The 22,044-nt window shown below is 46.2% G+C and overlaps 1 protein-coding gene across 2 annotated transcripts in view; it reads left to right on the top strand.

The window, feature by feature from the left end:
- The first annotated feature begins 8,446 nt into the window (after positions 1-8,446).
- Positions 8,447-22,044, top strand: part of GAB2 (GRB2 associated binding protein 2) — an 89,904-nt gene continuing 76,306 nt past the window's right edge. For both annotated transcript variants that reach the window (XR_003573199.1, XM_027901302.1), the window contains exon 1: positions 8,447-8,578. Coding sequence is in view for 1 of the 2 variants with exons in the window: in XM_027901302.1 (XP_027757103.1) it covers positions 8,507-8,578 (72 nt within the window). In the remaining variant the exon portion in view is untranslated. The remainder of the gene's footprint in view (positions 8,579-22,044) is intronic.

Raw genomic sequence — 22,044 nt, 5'->3', positions numbered from 1 at the left:
TCAGTTCTAACCAAAGCTATCAAAGTCACAAAAATGGTGGTCTGGGGGGTGAACTGATTGTTTTGTCTTACTGTTTGTTGCAGACCCGTGACCTTCAGAAGGGTTGTAAAGTTTTATTTTACGATCCTGCTGATAAAGACACGTATGTAATTTACTGTACGAGTTCTTACAGACTTGGCTAACAACAAGTTTGACCCAGAGTTCAAAGAAATTATGGCTCCCATTGTTTTATTGCTGCTGTGAAATGTATTATTTCTGTCCTACAGCTGTGTCAGTGTCTGCTGCACAAGGTGTACGGAAAAGATGCTGTAAAGGGAGAGCTTTCACATAAAGGGCAAGAGAGGGACACGACTGTGTGGCCATTTAAAAGGCATATACCAGCTCCATCAGAAATTGTAGGCTCTATTGTGGATGACATATGGATGAAATTACTTCAGAATCCATGCTGCTCTTATTGCTGACGCTATTTTACTGCGGGAAATTGAGGCACAGAGCAATTAATCTGCTTGCCCAAAGTTATGGAAGATGTATGGCAGAAGCATGGAACTGACCCAAATCAACCAAATCCCTGCTTGGCGCCTGCCCACGGGACTTCCCTCTGTTTGCCTTTGGGTACGCTGGCACACCAGAAGCAAGGCAGGATGTTTGCAACTGATCTGGTTTCAAATGCATTTTTGGCATTTCTGAGATCCTAGACTGTGCTTCAGTGATTTTTATCTATCCTTGTATGTCCTGGGGCCTTTCAGAGATAGCAATCCTGCTGTTTATTTTTATTAACCTTACAATTGACTTTTTTTTCTGAATAATTTGAGACAGCCAACAGAGGATTTAATTTTCGTTGCAAAGCTTGATCTTGCTTCTTGTTCTTCACTGACAGCTGTTTATCTTACTGTCTTCAGCAGGTTAATGTGCTGATACTTGTGCTGAAAAAATGGAGTTCAGAGTTTTCAGAAGTCACGAATCATACAGGCTGCTGGCAAAAAAATATGCAAACTGCTCAGGAAAAAATCAGTGTGGTCTGGGAGGTGGCCTTGATAAATCGTGTAAACACTTAAGTTTCTAAATTGAACTATTCTCTACTATCTACTAGGGCTTCCAAAAGCATCTAGATTTTCAGTCACAGTGGAAAGTAATTATGCTTCATTGGCACGATGGTTTTTAATAATACCATAGAATTATGGTGTCTGTATGTTTTTAATAATACCATAGAAGCATGGTAAAAACACCATAGAAGTATGGTGTCTTTACCTTAACAGTGATTTTTGAGCAATAATTCTAATAATATCTAATTATATCATTATTGGTCCTTTGAAGATCTTGAGCTCTAAGTGCTCAGTACTGTGATTAAGCTGTGTGAAGCAGGCATATGATCCATATTTTTCTGAGACGTAGATCTCCCTTTTGCTGCTTGTCCCTCTGCTTTGCTGCTTCTCTCTTGATGAATGCATGGCCGCAGGCTGCATGTCCAAGCAGGAGAGAGCTAGACACCCACCACAGAGAACTCAAAGGCTTACCAACCTCTCAGTGGTAGTGCTGCCAGGACTGTTCACACAGCTGGGGTGCTCCAGGTGAGTGACAGATGAAGGAACTTGCCAGAGGCTGTAGAAGGAAGCAAAGAGTCAGGGTCATGGTTCATTTTCCAGGCTTCCTGCCTTGAGAACAGGTTTCTTCCATTTCTGCACAAAGTTACAGAAACTCAACTGGTAGCCAGTTTGCAGCTCCAGAAGATCCAGCTGAGAGCGCTTACCTACTACAGAGATGCTGTCATCACTGTAACTGATGAGGTCTCCTTTTGGCAGGCTGGAGTCACACAATGGCATCCCCATGAAGCTCTTGAAATGACCTCTGCAGTTGTTTAGTATAAATAAATCACCACATGCTTTCAGGCTTGCTCAACACTGTGTACATGGCATTATAGCTGCTGACACGTGGCTCTGCACAGCAGCTGAAGTGCTGGAAAGGGTGTGCTTTAGGTGCCTCTCCGTAAACATGCATGGGTGGTGCTTTTCCATATCACCCTACACCAGACAAATGAAATCTGAGGGCCTGGTTTATCCAGTGGCTTTAAACAGTCTTTCAAATTCCATTGTTACTAATGGCATTAATAAATTATTAGCATTTATGGTGATTTAGGGAGCATAAGGTTCAAGTATTTAGCAAATTTCATGAGCCTATTTGTTAATGAACTTAATGGATGACTTGCCAGGCAGGACTGTATTGCCATGTCCTTGGAGTACATGTTAAAACACAGTGGTTTTAGCATTGTGTTACTCCAGTCCCTGATGGAGATCCAGTACCATCTGTAACAGTGCTGCTGTGGGTAAAAGGAAGAAAGTTTGTTCTCTTCCCTCTGAGACAGAACATTATGAAGTGTTCATTTCCCAGATCATTAGAAACTCAAAATAGCCATCTGGCCAAAACCAGAGATACATATGCCTGCAAATACAGCTTAACAGTATTCAGCTGGGAGGGTGGCTGCAGAGCATCTTTTGCTCTGATCTTGGGGAAGTCTCTTCACACTTTAGACTTTTAGGAGGTGTCTGTCTAAAATGCAATTGATGTCTCAACCTGGAATGTAATACACTCTAAACGGGCTAAAATGCTTTGAAGCCACAAGGGCGTATCACCTCCACGTGCTGCTCCAGTGATTATTTTCACTTTTAAGTGCCATATTTCAGCCTCCACTTGCCTGGCCTCAGCATCTGTCAGGAGGATATCAGTGTGTCTAAACTCTCAGCATTTCAGGGGCATTACAGAAGACCACAGGCTCTTGAATTTGCAAAATTTGACCTTAGGTATGATGGGAACAGGCTTTCACATGCTTCTTCCATGACTTAACACTGGTAGGGGCTGGGGGGGTCTGAGAATAAGGTCTCTATGCTGCTGGTTTTGTCACATTTACCAGGTGCTACTCTCTCACCTACAGATCACCTCTAGTAAAGCTGTAAGTCGGCTATGAACACAGCATTTTGTATATTCCTTACTGTCAGATGGTGGTGTATAGCAGAAAATAAGACCTGGGGGAGTTCATTTGCATCAGTCATTCACTCCTGCTGATGGTCTTAGCCCCCCTGTTTGCACAGTTAGAATAATAACATTCCTATGTCTAAAAGCTCATGTGCATCGTGGGTCTGTGCTCCAGTAGTTTTCACTCTAAGCTGTGCATGGTCTACAAATGTAAACAAACATAGAGATACATACTCCAAGTAATTTACACTTTGTAGAAGAGGCCTGGACATAATACAACAGCAATGACTTCCTTCTTCTAATAGAATTTTTCGTTCATTATATTGATTGTACAGGGCAAGCTCATATCCTGGAGGGGTGTCACTGGAAGGAGGAGTAGGGGGAAAGCATCTGTTTTTATTCTGGCTTCTGTTTTGACCAGCAGATATAATGGCACATGACCGTTGAGCCGACAGTAATCCAGTTACAAAAGTCTTCAGAGTTACTGCACCAACCAAATTAAACTCGATTACATCCAATTATGCTGAAAAGCCAGACAACAGCTCTTAGCTTGGGGTGAAGTAACTTCTTGCAGTCGCATGTGGGGAGGCCTTGCAGGGTGTCAGGAGGATAATTGCTCGTTTGCTCTACCACAGAGCACCATCTGCTCTTGAAGTAATGCCTAAGGATGTGAGAGGATACCAGGGTCGGGTAAACAGGCAGGGGAGCCCAGCAAAAGATTTTCCCCCTGCTTGTTTTATTACCATTTGGTTTATGGTTGCTTGCCCTGGGCCCAGCTGCGGTCAAAGCCCCATTGTGGCAAATAGTGTCCGTAGAGGGAGTCCTTCCCATACCGAGCCGCTGGTCTCATCCGGGAATAAACAAGAATGAAGTGGCCTTTATGCTTATCTCAGAATAGTGTCTGTGTCTGGAGCATTGCCTGGTGCACTGTCCACCAAGCAGTTCTGTAATGGTTTTCTGTCTTGAGGAGGTGAGAAAAAAAAATGGGAAAACTCCCAGTTTCCTTCTCCTCTGTGGCAGAAATAGCATAAGTGGGGGGGTGGGGGGGGTGGTAAAGGTAGCTGCCAAAAATGTATCTAGATCCAGGCAGGAGAGTTTTCATGAGGAACTCATCCATCCTAGAAGGAATCACCAAGCGGGAAGTCCTAACTGTCTACCTTGCTCAAAGAGGTAGAACTGGGCTTCAGTGTGAACTGAATAGGAAAACACATTTCATTATCTTCAAGTGTGAGGACTGGGAAGTGTCCTCCAGCTGCATGCATAGACACTGTCCAGGCCCAGGCCCCTCCCCATGCTGCCCCATGGTTGGCATCCATTCTTGATGGGATGTGCTGATTTCTACCAGGATGTCCAACAGAGAGAGGACAAAGTAGGCTTTCCAAATTGATTGCTTTCCCATCACTACCACCACCTGGCCCATCAAGTCCAAGAGACTTGTATGTACCTTTACCACTGCTGACCTGCAAGTCATCTCTTCCTTTCTTTCCCTTTCAAGTCTCTATGAAGGCATCAGAGCTCTGATGCCCCATCTTTGCCAGAACACTATAGTGAAGATGCTTCAGACTGTCTCGTTATTTGATCAAAGCATCCTGTGCTACTATTCCCTCCTCTCATGGAAAGCACACAGTGCTGCTGGAACTGCTGTCTATCACACAAAGCAAAGGACTGTCTTGTGGTTTGGCTTCAATTGCGGTCGTTCTGGGGGTCTTACTGTTCTCTTCTATGGAAGGTGGAAAGCTTGAAAAGATTTGAGTTCTTGAAAGAGGTGATTTTTTTTTTTTTTAACCTTAAAAATCCTTGGTGAAATAAAAAAGCTGCTTCCATCTTGCTCTGCTGCAGGAACTGTTGCATGAAGATAAAGTCAGGTCCTATTGTTGTGGAGCTGGATCTCAGGAGACTGAGTATTCAGTCAGAATTAAAAGCAGGCAAGTAGCACCAAGCAGTGCAGCAGATTTTTTTAGCCTTTCCCCTCACCCCCTAGCTTGTTTCAATTTATTTTAACCTCCGTATAGGGCATTTCCAAGGGATTACTGCCTGGCTGGGGTAAGTAGCCCAAAGCATTTCAGCCAGCTGGTCCTTAATCCACAGGAAATGCCCCGTGTCTCCATCCATCCCTGCTGCTTGCACCAGCGACCGGGAGCGAGGAGGGGAATTGCTCTGCCTGCAGCTTTCTCTTCTGCCAGCAGATGGCACAGCTCATATAAATAAATTTGGAGCAGGCAGGAGAAGCCGTGGACATTGTGGTTTCTTTCTTAGAAGTTCTGATTTTTCATAGATTTCGGTTTCAGATATGAACGAGAAACCGCACTGAAGGTTAAAAATCCTGGAGGTTTCTGCAGGAGAAAGCGTCACTTTTTCATGCACTCTGGCACATTAAACACACAATACAAGGGCTTTTTCTTAGAAAAATGTTTCTCAGCCTTACCCTTGTTCAAGGAATACAATTTCTCATATGGCATCTCTTAGTTTCTTCCTTACTATGCCTGCTAGTTCTGCTGTTCCCCTTTCAGTTGTTCCTCCAGGCAGGGAGAGATTCTCTATGGCTTCGCATAGCTCCCTCATTGGGTTTTTCCAACACAGGGATGTGGTTTTCACACAGTTTTCCGCCAAGACTGCTGGCTGTTAGCTCAAACTCTGGAGATTTACGTAGTCAGCTGGGGCCAGCCTGAGTTCATTCTCCACTGCCGGTTGGAGGAACAGCTTGAAGTTGGTAAAACTGTTACGAACGTGCAAGCGCTGCCAAATCAGAGCCGTGCTTAAGACAGACATCATCCTTAACTCCTAGGGGCATTGAGGGTGGTATTTGTGTGTATCTTCCAGGCCAAATGCTTTAAGGAGGGCCAGCATTATAAGGCATTGTAATGTTACATGCACTGGATCATATGTAATCTGGCAGCCTGATGCCAGAATTAACTCACTGTTCCTGCTCTACATATGGCCACAGTGGAATTGGGGAGGCACGTTCACGTGCAGCATCTTTGTTTCAAGCATTTTTCTGCACAGAGCTTATTTTAAGGTTGGACTTGATGATCTTGGATGTTTTTTCCAACTTCTATGACTCTGTGATTCTGTGTCACATTTGAGATGGCAGCATATTTGAATGTACAAAACACGCAACCCATTTCCCATCCAAAAGTCCCAGCAATCTGAGATACATGTGTCAGGCTTCACCAAAGGAATAAAAAAAAAAAAAGAATTCACAGGGGTACTTCATGACTTCATGTTTTGGACACTGTTCAGATATATGTTGAGATATAACCAAGTCAGTAAATGCGATCCAAAATAGGGATGAGTGGAGAAAAAGGATAGTACAGTAGGGGAGCAGGGTAATAAACCAAGGGCTGTCACAGAATATGAAGAATAATTCATTCCAATTCACACAATGATAATTATGGAGCATTTCTTCAAACATCCATCACCCAAATGAAGTGTTTCAACTCTGTGTGGTGGAAGTTGTTAACATAAAAATGCAGACAGGGTTCTCCGCAACTGGTATTCAAACTGATACCACTTTGCATTGGTGTCACTATGAGTGAATTCCTAACCTGTGAATCATTAACGTACACCATGGAATAGTTTTGCACGATAGCTCTGTATTAATCATGATTGCCTGCTCTCGATGGGGTCTTTCTAAATCCCCAGTGGCTCGCTGGCCTCCCTGAAATCGCTGTGTGTTGAGGGAAGATCTCTCAAGCACAGGTCACCAGGACGCAGTTTTCCCTGCGAAGGCACGAAGTGCCTCTAACCCAGGGGAGTTTGCAGGTGGAACTCTTGCTCTCATGGAGTGTAAATTGATACAGCTCTAGTGCACTGAATAATAGGCAATGCTGGCTGAGGCCAGCACAGAACTGGTCTCTCCATCCTCCCCTGCTCTCAGCTCCACCACACACGCTGAATTGGCAGAGGTGGGGGAGCTGATTTGACCGCAGCCTCTCTGTGCAGAGATTGCCCAGCACTGGAATAGGATCAAATCTTTCCTTTGGGTAATGAGAAGGTAGAGAAATCTTCCTTTTTAAGTCTTTGCATTTCACTGTCAGAAAAACAAAGCTGTTGAGAAAATACACTCCTAACAAATGACTGACTTGTTCTTTAAGGGGTTATTCCCCTGCTTTATGCATTCTCAAAGATGATAAACAACATATGGCTTAACTGTGCTGTCCCCATCTTGAAAAGGGGTGTCGTTCCTACCTCCCAGAGGCACTGCAAGTTGCAATTACTGTTCTGAAATGATGCAAGATCCTTGCTCGAGTGGCGTTATATAAAGGTTGTTGTTGTTTGACATACAGTAGAGCATCCAGCCAGCGTGGAGTTGTTATTGCACCAGCCACGACACAAACATGTAAGGAGGGACCGTCCCTGCCCACAGAGGTTGGACAGGCAGGGAAGCTGAGGCAGGGATGACTGAATGTGCCCAAGCAGGTTTGGGGCAGAGCTCCTGTATAGAGACAGGTCTTGGAAATCCATCCCCAGCAAACAACCCTGAGTTGTGTTTTCCATGTGAGCATGGGCTAAGAGGACTTGGCTTTTATGGGTACCATGACCAAGTTTTTACTTTAAATAATGCGGTGAAAGGAGGTTTAGAGCAGAACCCACCTCGCAGGTCTGTAGAGGGACACTTTATTGCTGCCTGAGCTGGGGAGAGGATCAGACTTTGAAATGTACAGTGTTTCTAGATCTGAAAGATGATAGTGAATCTCAGCCAGGGTATAATATGCCGTAATACAAAACCTGGCTTGTCTGCATGAGACTCCAATGGCAGTCAAATCTCCTTTCAGTGGCCACTGCTCCATTACTTCAAAATCAATAATAGAATACTATGCTTTTATTGATTCCCCTCGGGTTTTGTTGGTTTTGTTTGTTTGTTTAGTTTTTAATTTTTTTTTTTTTTTTCTTCAAGAGGGTTTTTGGCATCACTAGTGCTTGGCTGTTTCTTGCTCAACCTCTTTGTTTTCCTATGGCACCTTCATCTCGGGCACAAGCCCCTGAGCACAGCGTGGCTAAAGCCAGCCTCACCTTTCCGAGGTGAGAAGGAGCTTCTCCATCAAGAGAGAGGAAAGGTGCTTGGGTAATGAAACCTTAGAGTGGAGGGGTTTGTGGGGCAAGTTTACTTTTTTATTAAGGCAACGCTGTGCTGCTGGAGATCACCTGCTGCAGTATGGGTAAAGTTTCTCTATAGGCACTGGGTCAGTGCGGGGGGGAACAGGGATGAGCGGCAGCCCCTTGACGGCGTTGCGGGGCCGGGCAGCCCCTCTCCCCGCGGGGTTTGTGTCTTTAACAGGGCTGGCGGGGCGCCGGGCAGGCGGAGGCGTGGTGAGCCGGGAAGGAGCCAGTTTCCTGCTTCCCCGCTCGCAGCCGAGCGGCCGCGGCGGCGGGGGGAGGCGCTCGCCGCCCCCCCCATCCATCCCTCCATCCCTCCCTCCACCCACCCACCCATCCATCCGCTCGCCCACCCCGCCCGCCCGCCCGCCCTTCCTCCATGGGCCGGCGCGGCCGGCGCTGAGCGCCAGGAGGCAGCGCCCGGCGGCGCCCGGCTGCCGCGATGAGCGGCGGGGAGGTGGTGTGCTCGGGCTGGCTCCGAAAGTCACCGCCGGAGAAGAAGTTGCGGAGATACGTAAGTCTCAGCCCACCCCGTCTCATCCCTGCCCCGGCCTTTGGAAAGCCGGGATCCATCCCCCCCGCCTCCATCCCTGCTTTCCCCCGCCGCCAGCCCGGGTGCACCTGCCGCCGCCTCTCCCGGCGCCGCCGAGGCTCGGCAGGGCGGGGGTGTCCCTTGCCCGGGCGCGGCACGGTTGAGTCGTGGCTCCCCGCCGCTCGGGGAAGGAGGGTGGGAGCATCTCCGAGCGCCCCGGCTTGTCCCCTGCCCCGCGGTGGTGGGGCGGGAGGTGACGGCCGCGGCTGGAGCGGGCACCCGATGCTGGGGCCGTTCTGGGTGCGCCCCGCGGTGGCCGGGCTCACCCGGGAGCTGCGACGGTCACACCCCCGCCTTTGAAGTCGTGTGTTTTAGGGAAGGCTGGGAATACCTCGGTCCCAAGGAGTAAAGGTACTAACGCATCTTGGATCGCCCCCAACATCTCCGTAATAGTCGCTCCCCACCACCCCATCCCGCGCACGGTTCCTATTAATCATTGAACGTCCGAACCCTTTGAAGGTAGCACCAGTAGCGCTTGGATAGCCTTTGTGTCGTTAGCGGCTGAGATCAAACACTTCAAAGAAGTTGTAAAAAGAGGGTCCAAATGCCAGCTCTGTCACATTCCCCACTCATTGAAAGAAATAACTGTTCTTTGCGCCCTCCACCTGACGGTCCCGCCGTGCGCCTCGAGCATTAGAGCTCAGAAACACACTGCCATCCTATGACTCGGCAACATTGCTCCCTGGGAAGAAGCTGAGGTCCCACTCCCTGATGCCAGTGACCAGCCTCTGCCAGGCTTCAGTTGACTGGAACACAGCCTCTGGGAGAGAGCTGGATGCACTCCCTTCTTGGGGGGATACCAACCAGGTCGTCCTTTGGTCCCCTTGCTTTTGCCTGTATGCATCTCAGGAACGACAGGCAGAACAAGTGCAGCTGGTGTCTCCCCAGTGCCTGTTATTGATTGATGAAAGCATCACTGCCTACCCTTGAGAGGGAGATGGATGTCTGTAGTCCCATACTGCAGGCTAGAGCAGGACTGGAGGGGTGTCTGATTTGTGATGTGCTGCTATTAGCCTTGTTCAGCCCTGTAGACGTCAGTCATGCTACATCCCTTTGCTTTAGGCTGTGTGTCCAGTCACTTTGGGCAGTCTTTTCCTTGTATGCCTCATCCCCTTTGAGGGAGTATCATGTTGGAACTGCTAGGGAATCCAGTTCTTTTGCTCCATGTCCCCTAAAATGTACTGAGGCAGAGGTAAACCTGGGTGTTTATGTGGGAAATATCAACCCCCTAATGAATATAGGCAGGCTTTGTGGGAGATGCACAGAATGACTTTGTGCATGCTGAACTGTGGAGAATGCTTTTAGCTTAATGGAGCAAAGCACCTTCCTCCCGCAGAAATCAACTAATTGCTGATCCTGAGTCACCAGTGGCCTTAACTCATCAAACATCATTAGCTCCCCAGCATCTGCCCCATGAAAGGGCGCTCACATTGCCATCTGAATATCCAGCTTGTGCTCTGGCATTCCAACAAGAGCTGAATAAATCTGCTAAATGCTCTACATGGAGGGTGTGACATGCCAGCGGTTAGTGCTAATTATTGATGTGCATAAGAGTGCTTTTCATCCAGATACATCCCAAAGTGCTTTGCAAGCCACCTATGTTTTCAGAATGTCCTCATTCCCCCAAGAGGAAATGCGGCCGTGCGGAGATGTGCCTGGCCATCCCACGCAGCCTCCGCGGGGCAGGAAGCGATGCTTGGCAGATGTCACTCGAGGGGATCTCTGTGCCGGAGCGGTCCCAGCGCTGTGGTCAGTGGGACTTCCCTTCCAGTCACACCAGTTGCGCCAGCTTCCTGCATCAGCGGCTGGATTTGAAAATGTTTGCCTTAGCTTGGACTGCGTCTCGCTTGGTGCTGCCCCCGCCTTTACTTTTTAATGCACTATTATTGATATTATTATATTTAATATAGCTTCAGTGTGCATTCAGGGTGTTGGTGCGTTGATCAAGTTCTCTTCGATAGTGGTTCAGAGCAGCTTGCTGTTACAGAGCCTGAGGGTGATGGCTTTACTCCTGTAAAGTCTGCCTTCATCTGCAACAAACCCACATAGTTGGACTTCGGTTTTCATGCACAAAAAGGCGAGTTTTTAGCCACTATGGTGTTACGCTGGCTTTTGTACGGCCTCAAAGGGAAGGCGCTGAATTGCTGGCTTTGCCACTTTCCTTATACCTTCAGTTTATATTCTGCTTTGAGACCTCAAAGGAGAAATCTCAGGCTGCAGGATGCTGCTAATCGGGTTTGAAGTTCCTGCTCTGGCTGTATTGACACAGGGTAGATGATAGATTTATTTTTTCTTTGACAAATGCATTTCAAATGTACGTGTCTGCACATGGGTGTGTTGCTAACGCTGTCCTTGAAGTGCTGTGCTTTTATAAGCCTGGTTTTGTTTTGCTTTTATTCTTCAAGGAGATCTTTGGCAAGAGAGGGAAGTGCTAAATTTTCTCTCTACCTTCCATCCAGAATGATCGGGGAAGGGGACTGTTCTCCACACGTGATCCATGCAGCGTTAATCTGCATTTACAGCAATACCTCCTCTGTTTCACTTCAGAGGATTGTGTTTATGTGAGATTGCGGGATGCTTTGTGTAGGACCTCTTTGTACAATGCTCGGGAAAATACTGGTGTTGTGAGTTTTTGTTCCATTGGAGGACATTCACATGATCAAACCACGACTGCTTAAAGGTTGAGACAAAGTCTACCCTTTTTCTGCCTTGTAACTGTGGACAGGGGTTCATGTAGACCCTAGGCAGTTTGGCTGTAAGTGCTACTGTAGTATGGATAATAAAAGCTAAGTGTGCAACTGAAGGTCAAAAATAACAGAGGCACCAAAATACCTGCTTCCACATCTGTTCTTCTTGGGACGCCAAGCTCCATCATCCACTTGCTTGATTCCTTTTTTTCAGACAAACGCTTTTGTACATTCATGGAGTGGTTTGGGTTGGAAGGGATGTTTAAAGCTTATTTAGCCCAACCCCCGTGCAATGAGCAGGGACATCTTCAACTAGACTAGGTTGCTCAGAACCCCATCTAGCCTGGCTTTAAGTGTTTCCAGGAACAGGATATCCACCACCTCTTTGGGCAACCTGTGCCGGCGTTTCACCACACTCATTTTAAAATCAGTTTTTCCTTATATCTAGTCTGACTCTACTGTCTTTCAGTTTTAAAAGCATTGTCCCATGTCCTTTTGCTACAGATACTGTTAAAAAGTCTGTCCCTACCTTTTTCTGACTTTCATGCATGAAAGAGTCTTCTTGTAAGCAGCCACAAAGCACAGAACTGTCTTGTAATTCCCCTCCTGGCTCCTTCTTGAAACACCCATGAAAAAAAAATAAAAACCCCTCAATCCCTAAACAAAACCCTTGACTTTAGTTGTGTGACCAATGAGCCGAGACCAGAGCATGTTGTGCCGGTCCTGTACTGACTCACTGTCTCCCGGTCCTCTCCCGCTGGACGTGCCTGTCTGTTGTCTCCTGTGTTAGACGTGGGTTTAGAGTGGTGTTTTGTGTCTGTCCGCTGCCCAGCACGAAGGGTTCGGGGGTGGACTGTCTGGCAGAGAAGCAATGTGAAAAATAACTGCTGTCGTAGAGCAGCTCAGCTCCCTATCGTTAGATCAGCGCGCTCTGCCTGCTCATTTATGTACCGTGAAGTCAGAGTATTTTCTGTCTGGCTGAGATGTATGTCTGCAGTTCTGACTAAAACAAAAGCTTCTCGTCGTGTACTGGTTTTACAATGCTTCAATGCTTTGGGGTTTTTTTCCCCCTGTCTGGTTTAAACAGGGGGAGTTTAGCTTTGTGCATCAGCGATCGTTTTTACGTCAAACAGAAGCAGTTTAATCAAGGTCGTTGGAAGAGCTGCTCCTCTTCAGTGGGGTGAGCAAGAAGAGGTTAAGAGGGGTATGATGGGCTAATTTTATGATCACAGTCCTATTCCTAGGGTAACTCCCTGATGAAGGGCTTCCTTTGGTTCTTCATATCCCACTTGAAATGTATAGCAAGGATGTCCTCCTTAAATGAGAATGTGGAATGTGGGCTGAAGTAGGACCACTGGAGCAGAGATGTTACAGGCTGCTCAAACGTTGGAGGTGCCAGGTGGAGTTTGGCATGATGCTAGTTGGGATGAAATTTTATAGGAGGGGGAAGAAAGAACACCCCTTTATTGTACAGCAAACTACAAAAGATGGATATTGTGCAAAATTATCTGCTTTTTTCCCCCCTCTTCTCTCTAAGGGCTTTTAATGGGTCACTCTCATATTCAGCTGTGCCATGCCTAATTCGGGACACTCCCCCCTACCAAAAATAAGAAATGGTTGCAGAGACTCCAGAGAAAAGCACCCAAAAAATGAGCAGAAATCTAGGAAACATAGAAAGACTGAAGGAAATGAGATTGTTTAAGGACGAGAGGGCTGAGAGGAGAAGTAGCGGTCACTGAATATGTCTAAGGTATCTGTGAAGGGGAAGGGACTAAACTGCTCTACATGGGCAATGGTAGGAGGCCAAGAAGTGCTGAACTTGAACTGCAGCAAGGGAAACAAGTGTTAGGAAAAACTTCCTGACCTCTGATTGCCAGAGAAGTGAAGCAGTGGAACAGATGGTTTGGGATGGGCTTGGAGTCTCCATTGTGGCAATTTTGAAGCACAGGTTGGCCAAACTCTATTTCAGAGAGCTGATCCTGTTTTGAGGCAGTGGAATAAATTTGACAAATTCTCCAAAAGTTCCTTTCAGTGCTAGTTTAGGTGAATTTATGGATTTTGAACCTGGATCCAGGGAGGGATAGCAGAGAGGCTTAAGGGCACAAATTATGTCACCTGGGTCTACTGATGGGACTCAGGGAAGTCCTTTGATGAGTTCTTTTTAGAAAGTTTTGACAGCACTGAACTTCATGACTTCACACTTACTCCAGCTGTCAAGCTGCCTGCTCCTCCCATGTAATCTCCTGGCTTGATTCAGATGTTTTAGCTGTTCTCATGAGCCAGATGATTCAGAGGAGGGATGAACACTTGCTCCACCAGAGAAGATTTTGCAGGTCAGGGGGTGCATTTTGTTTGCAAGGGCAGTGCCTGCCAGCACTCCTGCCACACCAGCTCTCTTGTGCAATGCTGCACAAAGGTCCCTCTCTGTAACTTGTTTCTCTGCTGCATCATTGCTGATGAGTCAAAAAAGAGGACCTCTTCCCTTCAACCTTCTCTTGGGGTCATTTTGCTTGAGTGTGGGGCTGTATTCCTTTGCCCACTTAACAGTCAGACAATGATATATTGTCATTGTGATACTCGTGATCTAATAACATGCAGATACTTGAAGGATGGTTATGGGGATGATGGAGTCAAACTCTTCTTGGTTGTAGCAGATGACAAACCACAACCCAGCTTTGGAGGTTCATGCTGGGTCTTACAGAAGCCCCTCCACTAAGAGGGTCATGGTGTAGAGCAGCAGGTTCCCACAGAGACTGCAGTCTTTGGAGGTTTTCAAGACTTGGCTAGAAAAAATTCCAGCTGACCTGGTCTGGTCACACTTCAAATGCAAGGCTGGATTAGAGACCTCCTGAGGTGCCTTCAGCCCAGTGTTTCTCATACCTCTGTGACAAAGCCCAGTCTCTCAGAAGCAATAGAGCTGCTTTAGCCCAGCTCCCTGTGAAGGTGGGTAGACCTTGTTTTGTCTACTGCCAACACAAGCAGCCTGGGAGAAGTGCTGTGTTAGGGCAGCTCTTCAACTGCTGAAACTCAAAGTAGTTTGGTCAGGGCTAACCTGCACGTCTTCCTAAGGGGCATTGCATCAATCGAGGTGGACATGCCCATAGAGGAAAAGAGGATGTGTGTTGTGTGGGAGTGAAACCAGTGTATTTTCCTGATACTTTGGCTTTGCTAAGACAGCTTGAGTGCATCTCCAGCTACCTGTTATGACTTCAGAGCAGGATGATGGTCCTGGCACTACACAGTGAATGTGAAAGATTAATGGTGGCAAAGCACAGGTTGAAATTAAGACAAGCAATACTTAGAGAAAGTGTATGAGGAAGCTGGCTTCGTTTCTCTTTGAAAGCAGAAGTGATATTGAAACCATTTTTTTTTCTTTTTCTTTTAGCAAGTATCAGATGCAAGACATGATGTAATAGTGTTTACCAGACTGAAGCACATAAATTATAGTAGTGACTCAAAGGCAGAGGAAATATTATTTATTTGGATTACAGTAGCAGCTGAGGTGACTGGGACTGGGGATGGATGTTCTGGGTGTTTGGGGAGACCACATCTGCCCTGAAGGGTCTGGTCAGATGGGGAAACCAAGGCACACAGCAAATCAGTGATTTGGCTCACTTGTGTTCGGGGTCATTCCCAAGCTGGGAACTCGACTTTATAGTTTCTACCTGATCCAGGGTTTTCTGAGCTGCTTGCAGGCTACTGGGGATGTGTGAGGCTATGGTAAGGAATTGCAGCTGGTCCAGAGAAGTACATAATACTTCTAGCGGAGATTTGGATGATGAGGGTGCCAAGATCACGTGGGAGCTCTCTGAGGTGAATTGATCCAAAAGATCTGGAAATTACTGCTTCTAATATAAATGGCCCTTCCTTTCAGTACTCCTTTAAGTCTTTAAAGTCTCACTTCTGTATCACAGCACTTAGGTGGATCTTGCATCACCTAACAGTGGTGACAAAATGTATCTATCCCTGTCGTAGGAGGTATGAGAAATGAGGAGGAGAGATTTGATTTATTTCAGGGTGCACAGAGAGCAGATACAGAGTTGGAAGATGTTTTGCTGCGGTTCTGTGCAGCCTCTCCACCTATTGGCCTTTCTCCTTGGAGTAGACCCATCCTGACAAAGATTTGGGCAAAAAGACTTTAAACCCAGGATCAACAATATGCAAATGCTTATTATCCCACACCATCCTTAGGCTGGGTAATTTTATGGAACTTTAATTGCGGCACACCTAGGCGTATCGTTTGGTCGAGAGGTGTCATGTTAATGCAGACTGCTGTGATTTCTTCATCCAGAGCTGTGAGCAGGAAGCCTGGCCTTTTATGCAAAAGCTTTTAGAGTGCTGATCTGGAAAAATGCTTGTCCCTCTTGCAGAGGGAGAGATCAACTTGCTCCTCCTTAGGCTTTTTCTGTCAGAATCTGGAGAATTTGGATCAGCACCTGAACACCGTGCTGCCAAGTGAAACCAGCGTTGTGGTTATCACGTTATTATCATGGGTTAAACCAGCAGCAAATTGGCAGCGAATGTGGGAGACTGTATGGATGGAGCCAGTGTAGAGCATGGCTGGTGACTGGTCACTAATGGGGTTCTGCAGGACTCAGTCTTAGGGCCACTGCTCTTCAGCATCTTCATAAATTACTTGGATACAGGACTTGAAGGGAAACTAAGTTTGTTGATGATACTAAATTGAGGAGCTGTTGACTCCCTCAGTGGCAGGGAGGCCCTGCCGAGAGACCTGGACAAATCAGAAGACTGGGCGATCACCAACCAGATGAAATTCAACAAGGGAAAGTGCTGAATTCTCTACCTGGGATAGGGCAACCCTGGGTGTACATACAGATGGGGGAATGAGATGCTGGAAAGCAGTGCTGGGAAAGGGACTTGGGTGTCCTGGTCTGTGGCAAGCTGAATATGAGTCAGCAGTGCCCTGACAGCCAGGAGGCCCAACCATGTCCTAGGGGACATCAGGCAAAGCATCACCAGCTGGTCAAGGGAGGGGATTGTCCTGCTGTGCTCTGCACTGGGGAGGTCTCACCTGGAATATTGTGGCAGTTTTGGGTGTTGCAATATAAGAAAGATACTAAGTTATTAGAGAGTGTCCAAAGGAGGGTAATAAAAATAGTGAAGGGCCTTGAGGGGAAGCTGTATGAGGAGCAACTGAGGTCACTTGGTCTGTTCAGGCTGGAGGAGACTGAGGGGAGACCTCATCACAGTTACAACTTCCTTGAGAGGGGAAGAGGAATGGCAGACACCGATCTCTTGTTTGTGATGAGCAATGACAGGACCCAAGGGAATGAAGCTGTGTCAGGAAAGGTTTAAGTTAGATATTAGGAAAAGGTTTTCACCTCTTTTTTTTGGTGGTTGGGCACTGGAACAGGCTCCCAGGGAAGTGGTCACACCACTAAGCCAGACAGAGTTCAAGTATTTGGACAGTGCTCTCAGGTACGTGGTGTAATTCTGAGGGCTGTGCTGAGCAGAGCCATAAGTTGAATTTTGATGATTTTGGTGGGTCCCTCCCAACTCAGGATATTCTATAATTCTGTGATCTCTTTTTTTTCTTATTTGTGATTAGGGACAGAAAAAGCGAATACGTAGCATGTGGAATCACAGAGAACAGACCTGAGACCCTAAAAAGAGATCCAGACCATGTACATGCTGCTAGGCAAATGCACTTGTACCTGAGGTGTGCCTGCCATGACCTTGCTTGTACAAAGAGGAATTCCTCAAGGTCAGCACGCAAGCCTGCACAGTGCCGTCGTACAGCATGTCATTGATCATACCTAGCCACACAGCAACCTAAATACATTCTGTGTTTAAATAGAGAATTAAAAAAATAATATTGAATAAGTAAAAATCAGCTTTGGTGAAAAAAATTTCTTCTAGTTGTCTTTAGCCTGCAAGCTGTACCTTTAAAGGACAAGAGGAAAATCTGAGTGCTGGAAGCATATGTTTCTTGCTGTGTAAGATCGCCAGTGCTGCCTGTTTCTCCCAACGAGTCTGGACTAAGTCCAGCAACCTGGAGGGGGGTGATTTCATCTCTGGATTTGTCTTTTCATATTTGGTTCCTATTTTCTTCTGAGCTCTTGTGCAGTTTTCCTGGAAAAGGTTATGATCTGGGAAATCTTGCATCAGTCTGGTTGTCTGCATTACACTAATACCTAGAAATGAACTTCTCCATCCAAATGTGAATATTCTCACCCAAAAACAATGTGTGTTCAGGATAGGAAGTTCACTTTTGGGCCAGAAATGGGGCGTTTTTATTTATAGTTTAAATCTGGCTTTGAGGCAGGACCGGTTGAGAAGAGCTCTTAGACATTTCTGAATTAAGTACTCAGACTGCTTCTTCTTTTCCATTGCTTCAAAAGCTTTTCTGTCTCTACCTACTCCAGACTCTTTTTCACATGGCCTCTGAATATTTAAATCCTGTATATTTGGTCTCTTGACAGAAATAATAATCTATTAACAGAAATGAGAATCTATTGACAGAAATATCTTCTGGGGTTTTTTTTGTTGTTTGTTTGTTTGTGGGGTTTGTTGTTGTTGTTTTGGGGGTTTTTTTGGTGGGTTTTGTTTTTGTTTGGTTGGTTTTGTTTGTTTTGGTTTGGGTTTTTGTGGGGGGTTTTTTGTTGTTATTTGTTGTTGTTGTTTTGTTTTGTTTTCTCTTTTTCCTATTATTATTTATTATTTCTTTTGCTTTCCAATGCCTATTGGACATGTTCAGGCTATTTCCATCATGTCTCCTGGATCAAAGATGCTGTTCTAATAGGATCTTGGTACTTGTTATGCATCTTATTCCATTTAAACCTGGTGTTTTCCAAAGGCATTTGCTTTGGAAGGCATTTAGACATCTCTTTGGTGGAGTTCCAGCTCCTGCATCCTTATGGTAAGATGGAAAAAACATTTTGAGTCAAAGATTTGTGGTCCTCTACATTTCATAGATTTTCAGTGATTAAGTTTTACTGATGATCCCAGCTTTGCCTTGCCCATTCGGGTCCCTTGCTGACCTTCAGAACATCCTCATGGACTTCGGTGTGACTGCCAAAGCTTGCAAGTTGACTTGCTAAACCAATTTCCTGACCACTTAAGGTAATACCCAAACAGGGCTTGTTTCCAAAACTCGCTAGTAAGTGTTCCTTTCTCTCCTCTCTTCTGGTGACACTGAGGTGTCTTGTAAATTTTCAGCTTCAAAGAGCCATGTTTTGTGTACACTGTAGGTCTTGTACTGCGTGCTGCTGTTGAACTGGGTGATGCTTATCTGCTTTTTTTTCTCTTGTAGTAATGTCAGTAATGATGCTAAATGGGGTTATTGGTCATTGCTACCAATCTGTTCTTCAAATCTCCATCCACATGCTTATTTAAGGATCTTTTGGATTTCTTTTGTTTATTTGTAGAGGGAAATATGTGGTTTTACTGCTCCCTCAAAGTTCTTGACTTGAAACAGTGCCCATGGAAAAGGGAAGGTTGGCTAATTCAGCTCAGGGTTTCGATCCACCTTAGTTGCCCCTCCATTTCAAAGTCCCCTTTACCACCCCTACAGAGGCCACCTCAACAACTCCAGATCTCCATTCTTCTCATGCTGCTTTCACACAGGTGTTGTGTTTGTGAGTCATCCAGCACAGGAAGGGTTAAACACAGTAAGTCATAGAATCACAGAATGGTCTGGGTTGGAAGGGACCTTACAGATCATCTAGTTTCAACCCACCTGCCCTGGGCAGGAACACCTTTCACTAGATCAGGTTGCTTAAAGACCCATCCAACCTGACCTTGAACACTTCCAGGGATGGGGCATCCACAGCTTCTCTGGGCAGCCTGTGCCAGTGCCTCACCACCCTCACAGTAAAGAATTTCTTTTTAACATCTAATCAAAATATCTTCTCTTTTAGTTTAAAACCCTTATCCTGTCACTATCTACCCCTGTAATAAGTTGCTCTTTTGTAAGCTCCCTTTAAGTGCTGGAAGGCTGCAGCAAGGTCTCCCCAGTGCCTTTTCTTCTTCATGTCCCTTCCATAAATGCCCCTCAGTAAATGCCCCTTCTGGTTTACTGCCAGCATAAAACAGCTGCTCTGCTTCCATGCCATCAACACCGCACACAGCTCTTTTGATTCTGAGCCCTGTTTTGTTCCTAAATAGCTCCCTCCGGATAGGAAGCTCCCAGGAAAACCTCATTTTCTTTGACCCAAGAAGAATCGATGACTTGAGGCTTGTGTTCTGCCCCCATCTCGCCTTCCCTGCCTGCCTCGCCCACTGTCCGCCACACGTAACGTAAGACTGGAGTTTCCAGTGGAGCTGTGGGGAATAGAAAGGCTCATTGTTTTGGGGGTCAGGGCACAGGGCTGGGGTGGCAGGAGAGAGGGGAGCAGAGTTGGCAGCTGAGCCCTACTGCTACCTCCAGCATGGCCTTGTGTTATCCATAGTGGCAGCCATGCACACAGTGAACACTCTGTGATCGTGGCTTCTTAAAGCCCTTGAGGGAGGGGAATAAATAATATAAATGAAAGGAATAAAAAGAAAAAATGCAGACGATACAAGGTATAGGGAATGACGGGCAGTGTATGGGGTCCTTCTGGTAGTGCTGAGCAGGAGGAGATGCTGAGAAATTATGTTGACTGGTCCCTGCTCAAGGCTTGAACTAAGCCCTGACTGTGCAGTCCCTCTCTGAGCCCTCTGTGTGCATGGAGTGAGGCAGGACAGGGAGCAGGGAGTTTTCCTGCCAGCAGTCAGGACTTTATCGTGCAGCAGTGTGTGTGTGGGTGGACCCCTGACACCAGCATCTTTGGAGAAGGGTGACGAAAGTGCTTAGGAGCCTGGGAAAGCTTTACACAACAGGCCTGCAGTGAAGGATGGCCACCTTTCAAAGAAAGTGAATGAGAAAGTGCCCCGATAAAAGTCCACAGGGCTGCTGTCCACGCAGCAGAGGGTTAGCATTTTAGCTTGGCTTCTGGGACTTCTTATGTGAGCACCCCAGGGTCCTTCTTCCAGGAGGTGGCTCAAAGTGTTTGGCACATTACCAAAGAGAGAAGTGTCCCAAGCTATAACCTGAATCCACTCTTGGAGAGGTGAGATTTGCACTCAGAAGAGGTGATCAGGTGTGTCTGATCCCTCAGCATCAAACGCAGATAGGGAGCTGCTCACAGATGTTAAAGCTCGTAAGATCTTTTTGTTTCTTCATCCTTCAGCAAGTTCGGCCTCTGCTCTTCATGTGTGATGGGGGAGAAACATTCCTCCTCCTACCAACTCTGAACTTGTACCTTTTGAAGTAGATGAGACGTGAATAATGCAGATATCTGCAATTTTAGAAGTTGATATCATGAAGAAAACACTGGGAAGGAACAAAAGTGATGTTTGTAGGTTTGAACCAGTCAAACATTTGAGGGCAGGTCTTTCCAAGGGATAGGGCTCCCTTCACTTTTCAGAGCTTCCACCTGTAACAGGGCATCCTTTTATTTGAGACCAGCTAGATTCAGCACCATATCCATAGAGTTGCTCCCAGAGCCGTTTTCAGCTCCTGCCTTACATTCCCTTCAAAGTCAACCCAAGGGAGGGCCTGAGGGGATCAGGGCATTGTCTCAAACACTTGCAAAACACGTTGGCTGAGGCTTCAACTGGGAATCGATCAATACACTCTTTTTAGCATCAAATCAGTACAGCCAGCTGGCATGCAGATGGGCTGATGTATCTCATGCTGTCACGGGGAGGTGTTTCGAGGAGCAAAGTTTCAAGGCAGAGTCATGTCTAGAGAAGAAGGTTGTCCACAGGTTTTTGGTTTGTTTCTTTTCGTTAATACTGAAGGCACTTCACATGCAGCAGAAGGCAGGGAGTCTTCCAGATTGGTGTCATGGATGTTGCTTCACAAAATACTCTACGCTCAGTAGTGTTAGATGTTCACAGTGCAGTTAACAATGAGTATTTGTCTTGGGACAGATGGAAACAGCCTCATGTGTTGGTCTGGGCTGGAGCTGCAAAAGGGATGTCAAGCAAATCCTGTCCTATGCAATGCATAGGATGTTTATGAGGCTTTTTATATGAGTTTTCAGTTGACTAGGGTGTTGGATGAAAATGTTCAGTTGGTGATTTTTCTCTGTTCATCCTGCTTCTTGGAAGAGTCTGCCGTGACCAACTCTGTGCTGTCAGGTGTTGTCATTAAGGCCGTTGGGGTGAAGCGTGGACCTGCTGCTCTGACACACTTGGAATTTCGGATAGAATTGAGTTGTTAAATACCACTTGGGGATGAGAAGCTTCAAGATTTGCATTTGTAATTAAGGAGAGCTTTTAAAGCCTGTCCTTTGCATTTCTTTGTACCTGAAGCCTCGCACTAACCAACCATAGCTCGTGTTGTGGAGGAAGGTGAGAAGCCAGAATGACGTGTTTGGGGTTTACGTGTTCCTCTCTGCTGTGTGCATTACTGCTGAATCAGCTGTAATTTAGGCCAGGTTTAACCTCACTTTTTCAGTGTGGAAGAACCTGGTCGAAACCTTGGATTTCTTTCCTCTAAAGCATGGGAGACTTTTGACTTTATATATATATATATATATATTTAAAAAACCCAAAACCAACAAAATACCAGTTTGCTGGAAAACCAGACAGCAAAGTGTGATTAGAAACACGGCTGTGGTGCTCTCCAAGTTGTATCTCAGATATCCATTCCCAGTGGAATAATAATGGATATTATATCTGCTTCTTCCATTTTGCCACCTTTATCCATTT

Source organism: Empidonax traillii, unplaced genomic scaffold (assembly GCF_003031625.1).
Source record: "Empidonax traillii isolate 1590-97213 ecotype Southwest subspecies unplaced genomic scaffold, ASM303162v1 scaffold771:size604852, whole genome shotgun sequence".
NCBI classification, from domain to species: domain Eukaryota; kingdom Metazoa; phylum Chordata; class Aves; order Passeriformes; family Tyrannidae; genus Empidonax; species Empidonax traillii.
This window is presented reverse-complemented; position numbering and strand designations above follow the sequence as displayed.